At 40.2% G+C, this 14,679-nt stretch overlaps 1 protein-coding gene across 1 annotated transcript in view; it reads right to left on the bottom strand.

The window, feature by feature from the left end:
• The window catches only part of LOC146772750 (rho guanine nucleotide exchange factor 11-like), a 222,653-nt gene extending 208,178 nt beyond the window's left edge, over positions 1 to 14,475 (bottom strand). The window contains 3 exon segments of the mRNA XM_085637028.1: positions 8,842 to 8,999; positions 13,841 to 14,148; positions 14,305 to 14,475. Of these exon segments, the coding sequence (XP_085493154.1) occupies positions 8,842 to 8,999; positions 13,841 to 14,148; positions 14,305 to 14,475 (637 nt within the window).
• Between the last annotated feature and the right edge of the window lie 204 nt (positions 14,476 to 14,679).

Genomic DNA, 14,679 nt, shown 5'->3' with positions numbered 1-14,679 from the left:
GCACATAATGGCATGTTTACTTTGCCGAGTATCCAAGGTGATGTACTTCCTAGGTTACTCCTGTAGGTGTATTTACAAATGTTAATCCCTCCCAATTGCGGATAAGGTGTATCGAGGCTCCGATAATCAATAGTCAAGGTTTGAGTATACTAAAATGGCGTTACTGGCACCATTGATTCATTTATGCCAAGTACTGCATGTATACTCCTTACCCTGTTGGTATAGCCTCTGTGTTCTATTGAGCGATCATGCAATCACCTTACTCCATTCTATAAGGTCATTCAATCCATTCTGGTCCACTCCCTCTTGATAAATCCACCGTGCTTCCCTGTTATTAAGTCTGGATTCAATACTGTATTGATCACCTGTGACTTTTTCAAGGACTACCCAGCGCACTTCTTGCGCAGTATGTTTTTGCATTTGAAAATGTTGCACCAATTTGGTGCTCAATTTTCCTGCACGGAGTGTGCTCAGATGTTCCTGTATTCTTGTTTTTACCTTCCTGGTGGTAAGGCCGATGTAGTGGAGCTCACAGGGGCATGTCAATCTGTATATTACATGCGAGGTATTACAGTTGCTGAATTTATTTAGAAACCAGGTCTTGTTGTTTTTAAGAGTAACACTTTTGGTTGGTGATGTAAATACGCACACGGAGCAATTACCACATGGGTAATGCCCGGAAGGGATATTAGTTTCACGTGGACTAATTTTGGGTCTAGTGTGGACCAGCCGGTCCCGAATGTTTGCAGACCTTTTAAATGCGAAACGAGGAGGGGGCATCTGCATATTGGTGGTACTGAGGAGATGCCAATGCTTCCGGATGATTTGCCTGATTTTCGTGGACAGTGGTCCAAAAGTAGTGACCACTGGGATGCATTCTCCTTTCTCCTTCTTGGTCTTTTCCAACAGGGCTGCACGGGGGGTGTTATATGCCCGTTTTTTAGCCTGTCGTATGAACTTCCTTGGGTAAGCTCGATCCTGTAGCTTAGTGGCCAGGATGTTTGATTGTGTGGAGTATTCCTGTGTGGTGGTACAGTTTCGGCGGTATCTCAGAAACTGTCCCACAGGTAGGTTGTCCCGAAGGGCCCTCGGGTGATAGGAGCTATAGTGTAGGAGAGAATTTCTGTCCGTTGGTTTATGATGGACCGTGGTCACCAACCTGTCACCCTCAGCTAGGATATCTAAGTCCAAATAGACTGCTCTGGTTTTGCTTACTTCCCAGGTGAACTTTAAGCACTCATCCAAACCATTGAGCCAAGCGAGGAATTCATTTAATTCTTCCTCGGTCCCCTCCCATATGCAAAGTATATCATCTATGTATCTCTTCCAGAGGACAATGTTCCTCTGGAAGAGATCCTGTCCACCCAGAATGATTTGAGTCAAATGGGCCCTGAAATCTTTTCTTGCCACATCCCAAGCGACATGTGTATAGTGGGCAAGTTGATAACTGGTATTGACCGACTGCTATAAATGGGGGTCTCAAATTGACAGAGGTATGCACCTTTGTCCAAGTAGGGACCCTTCGTTCTAGTCAGCACTTAATTGTCAACACAGGAGCGTGGCAGTCTACCACAAGGTGGCGCGGTGAGGCTAGTTTAGACATTATCACAACAACAGTTAATTATTATTTCAGCATACAATAAAAATGACTATTACGTGCCGCCCAAGCCATTCCTATAGCTTTTGGGGCCTGAAATAGTCTGAATTGTCACACTTGTAGGAGTGCGATGGTTAGTAGATGTGTTGGTACTGCCATTGGCAGCGCTGGCAGGGGCAATGTGTGGTGCAAGCTGCAGTGGCCTCTTGACGAGAGCCCTGGAGCTTCTTTATTTATTTATTTTTACTAATTAAGCACTGGCGTCACTGTTTATCGCCTCAACAGGATGTAATGCAAGGTGACCATTATTCATCTCTGTACCTTCAGAGCTCATTCGTCTGCATGCGCAGAAGCATTCAGAGGATCACAGAGCACAAGAGGTCTGTATGCGCATAGGCATTCAGAGGATCACAGAGCACAAGAGGTCTGTATGCGCATAGGCATTCAGAGGATCACAGAGCACAAGAGGTCTGTATGCGCATAGGCATTCAGAGGATCACAGAGCACAAGAGGTGTCTACACAGCATTATGCTGGCCCACATTTTGAAGATTCTAGATTAAATTGTCCCAGTCACACTGCATCCTTATTCCGGCTTCCAGCACTGCTATGCCGATACAATGTTGCAGTTTCAGCCTAAAGAGGTGTGAATGTTGCCATTATGCAGCAACCTCGTGCAAAGATTCTGTAACACCTCTTACCATGACATTCTGTCTTCTTAGCAAAGCATTAGCTGTAGATATAATTGAAGAACTGTTCTCCACTGAGGGCAGTAAACGTCCATGATCGTTGTTCGTGGTTTGGGGTAAGCAAGGAAGGACAGTTTTGAATAAGGCCGGAAACAATGTGCAGCAATTCGGATAAATGGAACCTGTTAGTATCCAACACAGATGTCCTCAAAGGACATCAGGTCCAGAAAATGATGGCACAAAGGCTCAGGCAACAGTAACCAAATCAGTGAGCCGCCACATTCTTTCGAAGCAGAAGAAACATTGCATTCCTTTGCCATGGGGTGAAGTATGAGATGCCTTTTGTGGTTTCAGTTCATGGGAGCCTCGATGGAAAAGGCCTGCTGTCTGCAGGAAGCACACATGCCAATAGACCCGACTCAGGAGGGAGACTCACGCTCTTTGAAGACAAACATCGCTTTATTTTCGGTGTCTCCCGCCTGAAACTGCCTCGGCTTCAATTTAAATCAATATGAAAAATCCATTCCCCCAAGTTTATTTTTTCTACAAAATCTTCCGCTCTCCTTTTCTAAAACGAAGGCATGTATAAGAAAGCATGTTTGCTTGGTCAGCTAACAAAAACAATTCTAAAAATAAATACATGCTATAAAAAAATAAAGTGACAAAACACTGACAAAAAATAAATAAATATGAATGAAAACAGATTAAATAATTGCTAGATTTGTAAAAATTTGCAGTTGTAAACTCTGATTCTTTGAGTGATCAGCGAAGGTGTTTGCTAAAAGAGAATAAAGCTTCTTTAGGTAAATATGTGAAAAGCGGCAGTGATGTTTCTGCAGGGGCTACTTAATTATTTTGGGGATTTGAGGCCTATGTAGACCAATCTATATATTTGCCAGCTTCACTGTTCAGCTGTGTGTGCCATTTGAAAATTGAATTACAGCTTGTACAATGCACAGGTAGTTGAATGCACGTCTGAGCAATTACCTTTCAACCAGTCACAGCCGGCATGGGGGGGTGGATGGGGGTTCGTGCAGGGGTTCACACGTGGGTGGGGGTGATTAAATAATATTTGCAAAAAATAAACTTACCTTCCCGGGTGCCGCAACGCCGCGGCTCCGGGCTGGGTCCCGTTTCCTGCTCTCCTGCTGAACAGGAACCAGGAAGCCTCCCTCCCCTCAGCCAATCCCAACCCTGCAATGGCAGCGTTGTGATTGGTAGGGACGGCGCCCAGCCAGGCACTTATGGGGAGGCCATTTCTCCATGTAGGCTGCATGCAGCCTACATGGAGAAAAGGGAGAGTGTGCATGACTGGTTTAGTGGGCCCCCAGAGGGCCAACCAAACAGTCAGGGCCCGCAACATTGGGTAAGCCATTCCTTCCCATAGTGCCCCCCAACAAGCATAACCTTCTGCTTTCTGACAGTGCGAGAAGCAGAACCATTTTATTTTTCTGCTTCTCGCACTGCGTGAAAGCAGTGAGGCGATGCTCCTCCGCCCTAATGGAGGAGCCGCTACCAACAGGCACCAATGAGGGGCATAGGCACAGAATGTGTAGAACTGTTTCATCTTTACATCCAAAGGTGACACTTTGTGGTGCTGCAGGTTTGATTCCAATAACATGTCAAATCTTTCTTTGAAAAGTCTCCCTGTCTTAGCAAAAGTCATTTTTATTTGATGTATGTCGAAAAAATAATTTCAAAATATTGCTGTTAAATTGGATCGTTATAAGAGTTTATTGTCATCCAGGCATAACTCTTTTTAATAATTGATCTTTGTCTTGCATGAATGAGTCTTTTGCTCCAAAGTGCCCCAAGGATTTTTGTCGTGATTAACTCATTTTTGCCTAGTTTTGATAAAGATTCCTTGATAAACAAGGACTTACTTCACTAGCCCAAACTCTAGCAAATCTGTACCTCAGATGTGCTCGGCCGGAGGTAGAAAAGACGGCTACATGTTTTTGAGTGTAAAATGTTCAGATTCTTTGCGTCTCTCCCTCTCAGTAATTCAGACCTATCACACAGTGTTGGTGAGAGGTTGCTGCTGATGACAATTAGGATTGGCTGTAGGGAGGAAGCCTTCAGTCTCTTACTTAAGGACAGAAAAGCATTTATAGAACTCATGTGAGGGGTTAAGTTGCATCTCATATGCATATTTTTATTTCTCTTTGATTTATAGTTTCCACAGAGATCACAACTTTTGTTTTCTTATTGTTTATTTCCAGGCCATATTTTCCAGTATAACAAGCTAGGGCTGTTAATGATCTTTAATGCTGAATTGCTGTTTTACTTAACAGGACAATGTCGTATGCTTACTGGTTAGATGCAACTAGCCTGTTGGCCAGACGCGGAATATGAGAGTTCACGCAGTAACCTACCTGCCTTTTCATCCTGTTCATTGTGGCAGTTCCTTCCCAGTGCTTGGTTCAGACATGGCTGTGTTCTATGTTCCTATTATGGTGAAATTAAACCTTGTTGCCCTCCCTTGGCTAGATAGTTAAGTTTGTCTGCTTGCCACGATAATTGACGAGTGTGTTTGTTTCTTCATAGCATTCTTAATTGCAGCATAGCTCATCCCTTCCAAAAAACAGTTTTCCATTGCGAAGCTGAGTACTCCCACAGCTTTTTGCATGTAGCTGTTCCGCAGATTGGCCGTTCCTTCGTATATTGGTCTAAGCACACTTTTTGAGCATCCTGTGAGTGCTTTAATGACTTGGTAATAATGTTTCACCTGTGTTCCCAAACATTCATAGTTTTGCTTGACAAGGCCTGACTCCAGGCGGATCAGACTGTTGCGGCATATATAGGTAAATTAAAGATATGTTTGCACACCTGACACTATGAGTTTTCAAGCAAACTCCCCATTAGATCAGGGAACACTTGTTGCGCATAGCCTGCTATCGCCGGTATTTTGAATTGTATCACCCTCCTGATTGGCACCATTGTTGGACTGCACAGCTTTCCCTGAAGTTTGCATAAAGCATTGATTGTTGATTGAGCCTTGGACTTCATTCTTTGTTGGTGTGAAGTTGCCTTCCCAGTATCACTGAGCCAAGCCCCAAGGTAGGTATACGTTCTTCTGGTGGCAATAATCTGGGCGCCCAGTCTCCAGCTGAGTAAAGCTTTTTTTGCTTTATGTCCAAAAGCCATCACCAAGGTCTTGTTTGGGTTCACAACCAATTCATTGCTTTCGTTCTAGATGTTAAGAGCATCCAGTCCCCTTTGTAGTCCAGTTTTGGTGTGATCCAATATTACCAAATTGTCTAGGTACTGTAATAAGTGAACTCTGTTTGGGCCGATATTGGGGATTGCGAGGTTTGCATTTTGACACATCTTCCCCAAATCTGCGGTATATACATTGAAGAGTGTTGGGGCAAGGACACAGCCCTGGTTTAGGCCTCATCAGTGTAGTATGTTTTTGAGATCATTTCCACAGCTAATTTTATTCTTACCTAAGTTTTGCTTTATAGTAAAATTACTGTTTACAGTTAATTTACAGGTATTTACATTTTCTTGTGTTACAGTTCAAATGACATCCAGCAGGCTTTCCTTTCACATTCCCAGTACCCCCATCAAGATTGTCACACAATTCACTGTACTTTATTGCAAGTGAGAGGGGCTTGTAAAAAACCAATCTCAATGTTAAAAAATATAAGCAGCAATTTGGCAGGAGGCAGAGCTTGACATTTGACCTCTGTCATTGTAGTACAGCAAATGTGACAAGAGAAAATATGGAATTTAAAGGTATTCTAATTGATTGCTAGACTTTCGTGAATTGTCTTGCAAATCTCTGTCCCACAGTTTGAGAAACACTGTGCTAGACAACTGTGCAACCCACAGCTCCACAGGAAGATTAGTATCAATAAATTCCAGATGTTTTACAGTATTTACTGGTTGAGGACAGTGAGCCCAGAGAAGTCAGCCAGAGGTGCTGATCCCAGTCTTCAACAAAAATGCTGAAAAATAGCACCTGTCTTAATAGGACTGAGTCTTAAAAAGTTGTGATGCCTTCTGGGAACAAACAAAAGAGTGTTTTGGCAACAAAAGAAGTGCTGTCAAAAGAGTTATCAGAATGTGGCAGCAATGTAAAAAGAAATTCCAGAAGACATTCTAACATGCTACTGACTCTGTGACCAACTATTCCCCAATTTTGACAGTCTGCCATCCCTAATGTTATAAGTTAAACTCTGCTCTGAGCCTGTTCACTTTTTAGAGATGATCCTTTCAGGTGACTGAAGTGCCGCAGAGTTGACCCATGTTACGCCTGGCGCTTTCCTTCAGTCTCTGATTTTAAGATTGCCACAAACTACTTTAGTTTCTTTTTCTTTTAAAAGTGATGGCTCTAGCATCCCCTCGTGATGAATGCAGTTTTCTCCTATGCCACAAAGTTCTATGGGTTTAGTACTTGACATGGGTCACTAAGCATGTGTAACTGAATGCTCCCTGGAACTACCACTAATTCAAAGGCAGCTTAGGGAGAATCCCCCTTGTGATAAAAACTAATTATAATTATTTGCAGGTAACAGGTCATACAGGGTAATCCCTAACTAAGAAGGATGAAGATACGAAGGCCAACTATGAGCATGGCATTTCTCTGGTCAGATCCATGGAGTGATTTTGGTTCTTCTCAGCACATGAAAAACTAACACGCGGAAGAGGTCAGACCCTGGTTAGAGTCAACTGGCTCTCAGGTCATAAGCAATACATTAACTTCAAAGGGACACAGTGACTGACAAATCACTTTACACACCACTTAGAGCCGTTAAAGCATAAAAGCAGGGGTGTAGCTTGGGGGGGGGGTTGAGGTGTTACACCCCAGTAATAAATGTATCTTCTGATAAATAGTTGGGAACGGGTGCTTTCAGTTGGGTATTGTGAGGTGTCAGTCAGATTTCAGCAGGAATTTTTCCATACACGCAGACAAAAACGCACACACACTCTCTCACTCTCTGTTTCGAACGTCCTCAAAAATATTGGTTATTTTACACAATATTGTGTTTCCCCCCTTAGTGCTCCTACCGATCCGCATTCCTCTCCCTTTCCACTGCCCCTTAGTACTCTCTCATGCACCCTGGTTTTCGTATGATGTATTTAAACATTATATGCCAGCCTCGTTTTGAGAAAATCTGACGCTCACCCCCTCCCCCAATCTTACTGACCAAGCTACAGTCCCACGTAAAAGCACAGTATTTTCTTATTAGCCAATGGTAGGATGCCTACTGAGTTTTTTTGAGCCCATACCTAAAATAGTGAGTCTCAAAATGCAACATGCTATGAACTCAACAGCTTGAACTGACAGAAGGTGACACATATGATGTAAGACCCAATGTAACTCATCAAGATAGCCATTTACTTCAGCTTCCACATTTCCCTTTCTCTCTTCCAGATTTATTTTTGTATAGAGTGGAGTGAGTGTTCATGTCTTTTCCATTACGGGAAAAAATGTTCAGAACAATTTTTGGAAGCTTTGTTTCCCCCGATACCGTGCACGCCCGAATCAATATTTTCAAGATGTTAGACTATTTATTTTCTAATAGAATCCTTGCTGCTACACCAAGGTTTTTATAATTCTCATTTAACATACAATTGCCTACTAGTACGGTTGAGGCTGGAAACCAGTCAGACTCATTGCTGAGGCGGATCTCTCCAGCACGGCATAGTATGTCCTGAGAGAAAGGGTATTTGCTTTAGGAAAAATCTCACTCTACCAGTGACCAAAATAAATGGGCTCCCGTGCATCTGAGGCAATGTAATGCAAATGCTGGCTTAGGGCCATATGTCAAATATGTTTTTGAGGTGATAGACAGGCTGAATCACAAATCAGCTTGTTTGCAACAGCAAAAACATGTTTTAAAGTACAAATGCCAAATTGCAATTCAGTAACTCCCAAATCGAAATTTGATTCAGTGATTTGGTAGTTGGAAGGAGTGTGTTTAGGGGTCCCTTTCAACTATCAATTTGCAGTAGTGTTAATGTTTTGCAGCCGAACAACAGGTTGCAAAACATGCATTTTTACCCACTACTAAAATGCAGTGGTAACCATTTGCAAATGGGAAGGGGACACAAAAGATCCACATCCCTTTTGAGAATGTAAACAAAAATATATTTTAGGAGTAGGCAGTGGTCCCACAAAACTTAAAAGTTTCATTTTCTATTTTCCTTGAAAGTAAATGGGCTGCACTTGGAGAAAGCAAGATTGCTTTATTAAAAAGCAATCACAGACATGGTGGTGTGCTGACCCCAGCAGGCCACCATCCATGTGATGGCTATCATTCCTAATGGGTCGCATACTGCGAATTACCTATTAATATTATTGAGGAAGGTCAATTTGTGACCCACTAGGGATTAGGGATTGCATTTTCCGAATTGCGTTTCAGACTTTCAGTAAGAATCCCAATTTGGGAAAAGCTATTTTTGTACATTGCTCCCTCATCTTTAATAGTATAGTTATTTTGCATCTGTAGCTGCTCATTGGAAAACAAATAAAATTCAAACAATGCTTTGTAACATGCACCAAAAAAGCCTGAATCAGAAATCAGACAATGAATTGGACTGCTCACCATGTATGGCGTCCTGCCTAGCCGTTTCCTTCTGTGGTAGATCGGGTGCAACATGGCGTCCAATGGTGTCCTGCCAGTTCTGTAACTCTGGCACTGGCTTCAGAACAGGACGAAGGGAATCAGCACCAGCAAACCATAAATTAGGGGTTTCGATGCTTCTGAAAGAGTTATAAATACATGGGAAATTATTTTTAAAATCAAGGTTACACTATTTACAAACACATTATACTAACTGCATGTCCACAATTGAAGACTGATGCCATGATGAAAAACCAGATTAGTTTGTACTTTCTAGTCTATCATCCAATTGTCCCTACTATTATGTGCATTGTTCTCTGGAAAAAAACACAGAACTACAACTTTGGCCCAAAACCTGCTCAACCTTGAACAGCCCAATATAGTATGTGTCCAATTTTCCCCTCCTTCCATATTGCACCTTAATTAGTTTGCCGAAATCTGCAGATTTATTTTATGGAGAAAATCGGGAGTGCTATATAAAAGTTTTTTAATGTAAAATGTCATATATAATGCATTTTCCCCTTTCAATAAAGAGAAATTAAACTCATTAATCTGATCCCAAGCTGCAATGGATATCTGGAGTCCTCCTTTGAATGCCATTTTTTGGGTGGCTTTCCCATGATGTTTATCTGCCCCCTGGCTGCGTGAGAGAGAAGCCAAGCTACTGATTTTCTTGCGGGTTTTAGATTGTATCAGCTCCCCAGAGAGTTTCATAGTTTCAATTATTTTATGTGTAAGAGATTCAAATCCCGTAAAACATGTCTAATTTTAACATAGGACCATTGCAAAAATTGTTTTACAATGTTTAATGCTAGTCTCTATTTCATTCAAATTTTTTCAATTCCCCTCCAAAAAGTCAATTTTTTTTCGATAGCCGTTGCTCATACAATTAGACATTACATTCCTATCTATCAAAGGATCCTCTACTATATAAACTTCTGATAGCAGTGCTACTCCATTAATGGTGTGAATCGTGTAGTTCCGAAAGTTATTGCATACGTTTGATGTTACACTGTAGTGTCCTGCATCTGACTTTCTTAGAGGTTTTCGCTAAACTCATAAAACCAATAATATCATATTCTTGATAAATTAAATATAAGAAGAAATGATCGTATCTTTTAATGTTTAAATACTTGGATGATCTATATGTGGTGTGTGCAAAATTCTCAAAATAATAAAAATCAGGGCTGCCTAGACCTCCTTCATTTACTGGTCCATAAAGTGCATCTAAAGCTAAGCTTCGTGGATTGTTTGCTAATAAAAAATGGAAAACATGCCTTGCACTTCTTTAAAGAATTTAATTTAGATTGAATTAGGGATGGCTAAAAACAAAAAAAATGCTTAAAGGTAAAATTAACATACGGCTCAATGCAGCCTGACCTGGTATTGAAAGGGGTAAATTATTACATTTTGGAAACAGTCTTATTATATCTTATTAATGAAGGGGACATCATTTAAAACATACAGGTCATTTACATTTTTAGAGACGTATATACCAATATACCTCTTGGGCCTAGTAATGACCTGTAAGCCAAGTTCTGTTATTAAAGTGTCGGGTGCAGTATTACAGAACAGATTTATTTATGTTATACCCTCCAATTAGCTGGTATTCCTGGAATAATCAAATATATATTTTTGAACTTTTAAGTAGGGTCTAAGAAACAAAGCTATATCATCAGCATAAAGCTTTATGTTTATAATTCCTGGAATTAGGGATATCAGATTGCTATTTGAGCAAACGGCTATTGCTAACGGCTTTATAAAAAGAGCTAAAAGTAATGGCGACAGAGAACAACCTTGTCTTGTTTCTCTGTTAACTTTGCAAACGCCAATCTTGTTTGAAGTAATAATTACTTGGGCAGAAACCTCTTTATAAAACTTGGATATTGTATTAATAAATTCAACAGGGAATCCAAACTCAGTTAGAATATAGAAACTAATCTCCCAGCAAACCTGATCAAAAGCCTTCCTGGCATTTAGTAACATAATCTGGGCCGGGTTTTCGTTTTGACTAAAATAATCAATACCTTCGACAAAAATACTGGTATTAAATGTTAGGTGTTTAATTGATACAAATCCACACTGATCTAAATGTTTAATTGACACAACACACTTATTCATTCAGTTTGACAATAATTTGACTATAATTTTATAATTGGTGTTTAAGAGGCTTATAGGCCTGTAAGAATTAATGTCCTCCTTATCTTTGTACTTTTTCTAAAAACTGGTGAATACTGCCATAAGGAAAGAGGGTGGTATCTCGCCTCACATCAAAATATAATTGGCTAACGTTACTAATTCAGGATTTATTATTGAATAACCTTTCCTATTTATTTCAGCATGCAATTCATCTTCTCCATATGTTTTTCCATTAGCCAGAGATTGCACTACAACTTCCATTTCTTTTAATGTAACATCGGTCAACATATTCTCAATTTGCCTATAGTTTTGGAATAAAGAGTTTAATAGGAAAATCCTTTAGTTTTAAAATATCTACCTCTTGTCTAACTTGATAGATTGCTTCATATGGTTTGGACAACTCCTTCTGTATCTGTACTTCATTAGTGATGCGAATATTTGTATCTTTATCTACCAAGGCAGTAATCCCATTGTGTGCCTGTCTTTCTCTTATTTGCCAAACTAAACATTTATCAGAAAACTGACTCTCCTCATACATTTTTTTTGAGATATACAGAGTTGGCCAAATACCCTTTAGTGTAATAATAATCTTGCATAGCTTTCCGTGCTTGCACTAATGTTGATTTATTTTTAATGTTTTTATCCCTTATATATTGATCATTTGTTGTCTGACTTCTAATTCTAATTGTGCTCTATGTACATTTCGGAGGCATCCAGCTGCTATATCTTTAGTAGTAATATATCCATGTGTAGTAGCTTTAAAAGCCTCCCAGATGCCTTTTACTCTAGCTGCATCCTATTCAGTTGAAAGAAGCTTTCTATTTTATTCTGGGTTTCCGTACACCAGTCTTCATCCTCGATGGGGATGTTGATGATGGCTTAAGTGCCCCAAGCCCTGATACTTCCAACTTTACCAAAGAATGATCAGAAAATCTGTTTTGAATATATGTGTAGTTGATTAAACTTAAATTGCATGAAGTAAGAAAATAATCTAATCTTGCCACTGTTTTATATTTAGCTGAGAAACATGAATATTCTCTCATATTGTGAAATTGTATCTGCAATATGTCTATATGATCTAATCTTTGCATACATTCCGCTAATACCGTTTTCATAGGTGGTTTATTCAGTTTCTGTGTACCAGAGGATGAATCCAATTCAGGATCCTGCAAAAAGTAAAAATCACCCCAAATATCACTGTTCCAGGATTATGCCCTAATGGGTGATAGAGCTCCGATAAAGGGGTAGGATTGTCTTCAAATGGTGCATATTTTGTGGCTGTGGTTAACCTGTTATTAATAATCAAACCACTGATCAAGCCCACCTGCCTTCTTTATCAACCTGAAAGTAGGTGATCTGAAAAAAGAACAATCTATTTACGAAAAGTGCTATCCCTCTATGAGCAGCACTTGCTGGTGAAAAATACCTAACTATGCCCACTGCCTAAACATACTATATGTAGATTTCTTTTTATTCACATTATGCATCTCCTGGATGAATACAATGTCAGGGATATATCCTCTTACCCATTCTTCAGTGGCTTAGCTTTTATTTAATTATTGAAGCCATTGATGTTTAAGGAGAGATTAAGACGTATAATTCAAAGTGCAATGTGCATACACTCTAAAGTGCCTGCTTCTGCTTAGTGTACAATGCATTTATTCATTTAATGTAAAATAATTATTTAAAGTGCTGGTGGAGACAATGGTAAAATAATTAGCATATATACAAAGAAGCAGACCGAGACCTTGCTACAAGAATGACTAAAGGCAGATTTAAAACTCCTCCACGACCTTTCAGGCGCCATCACTTTTCTCATCATATTCATTAGCATTAATCTTTTAACTACAGTACGTAACAATTTTTTAAACTGACAGTACAAAGTAAAGTGCCATGTAAAGTGCATATTAGCATTGATGATAACATTACTTCATTTACCAAACTTAGTTTGCTTGTATGCATGGATGAACTATCCCATTTTTCTCCCCTGCAATCACCCCGTGCCCTGCGTAATCCCTTCCGACCATTATCTTTCCCATACCCCGTGACCCTGGCGAGAGGATAACCCACACCACCTCCATACCCCCACTTGGTACCATGAGTGCCATGACCAAGCACCCAGTATTGTGTGCTTACCACTACCGGGGTGACCCAGGTCCTCTGGCCCCCGGTCTCTCACTCCTGGTAGCATTTACACTCATATTTGAGCGGCAAAATCCTTAACGTAAGTATCTCTATCAAATATCAACTCATAATTATTGCCTAACATTTATCATTCATAGTTTATAGGTTTTTATAGTGAGATAGACATCTTCTGTAATAGTTCTTGTGCTTTTGCTACATCTTCCATTAGGTGGAATTTGCCATTTATGAGAACCTTTAATTTCGATTGTTGAACAATGGTACTTGTGCCCCTTTTGCTTTAAAAGTATCAATCATTCGAACAAATTCTCTCCGACTTTTTGCTGCTAATGCAGTCATATCCGAAAAGATTTTAAATGACAGGACTTCTTGTGTCGTCAAAGTTTTTTTTTAAATCACCTTAGAAATTATTTTTCTCTTATTCGAAAGTCAGCAAAATTCACTAGAATATTATGAGTGTTTTTTTGTATTAATGGGGCGTTGGAAAGTTACCCTATAGGCTCTTGAAACTGTTAAGTCTCCTGTTGGATTCGTGATTGCTTTTCTCAGCAGGGATTCTACCAAGTTCCGAAATTGTGGGCCTTCAATTGCTTCCAGCACCCCAACTAACCGTAAGTTTTTACACCTGTTGTAATTTTCCATATCCTATAATTAAGCCCCAACGACATCTGTATTTTGCCTAATTTGTATTATTTCCTACTCAAAGGTCACTACCTTGTCCTCTAGGCTAGTTTCTTGTTCCTCAGCTTCTGTCAGACGCACTGGTATTTTACCTATTGTCTTCTCGATTTCCAACAACCTTTCATGTAATGATGCAATCTCCTGTGACTGTGTGATACACAGCTCTTTTATCTCAGAAAGAATCAACTCGAACATGTCTTTAACCATTTGTCTAGATTCCTGTTCATGCAGAGGTTCCTCATTACCTACTATTGCTGTTGCCACCAGCCGAGATTTGTCTATTGCCACTTTTATCCCTGCATGCTGTTGCGCTGAAGACAATGCTGCCTGGGATATTGTTTAATTTATTAACTAGCTGGAGGTAGTTGAAGCTGTCACATCAATATGTGATTTCGAAAAAAAGAGGATATTGTTTGCAACAGATGGGAATTGAAAAGGGCACAGCAGTAGATTACTTTTGGAGGCCTCCCATTTTGATATTACTTTCCATATCTTCTGTTCTTTCCAGTGTTGCAGGAGGCTAGACATTTGTAGTCTTGCAGTCTCCAAAGTATCTTCATTCTCCACCCGTTTTTTAATCTCCGCCTGGGCCTCTTGGACATCAGGGGTCTCTAATCTATTTGCCTCCAGAAGCTGTTGCACCTTTAGATCCATTGTCTGTTGTGCGCTTTGTAATGTACGTGAACTACCCAGTGTTTTCTCTAGGATGCTCTTTTGACGCAACCTCTGAACCGGGGTAGATTGATTAACAGGGACAGAATTCGCATTTGGGGGTTTGCGCTTAAATGCGCACATGCTGCAACAGTCACCTTCTCTCCTTTTTTCTTTTTCCGTTATTTAAGGCCCTATTAATCAGTT

The sequence above is a fragment of the Triturus cristatus genome, chromosome 12 (genome assembly GCF_964204655.1).
Source record: "Triturus cristatus chromosome 12, aTriCri1.1, whole genome shotgun sequence".
Lineage (NCBI taxonomy): Eukaryota > Metazoa > Chordata > Amphibia > Caudata > Salamandridae > Triturus > Triturus cristatus.
This window is presented reverse-complemented; position numbering and strand designations above follow the sequence as displayed.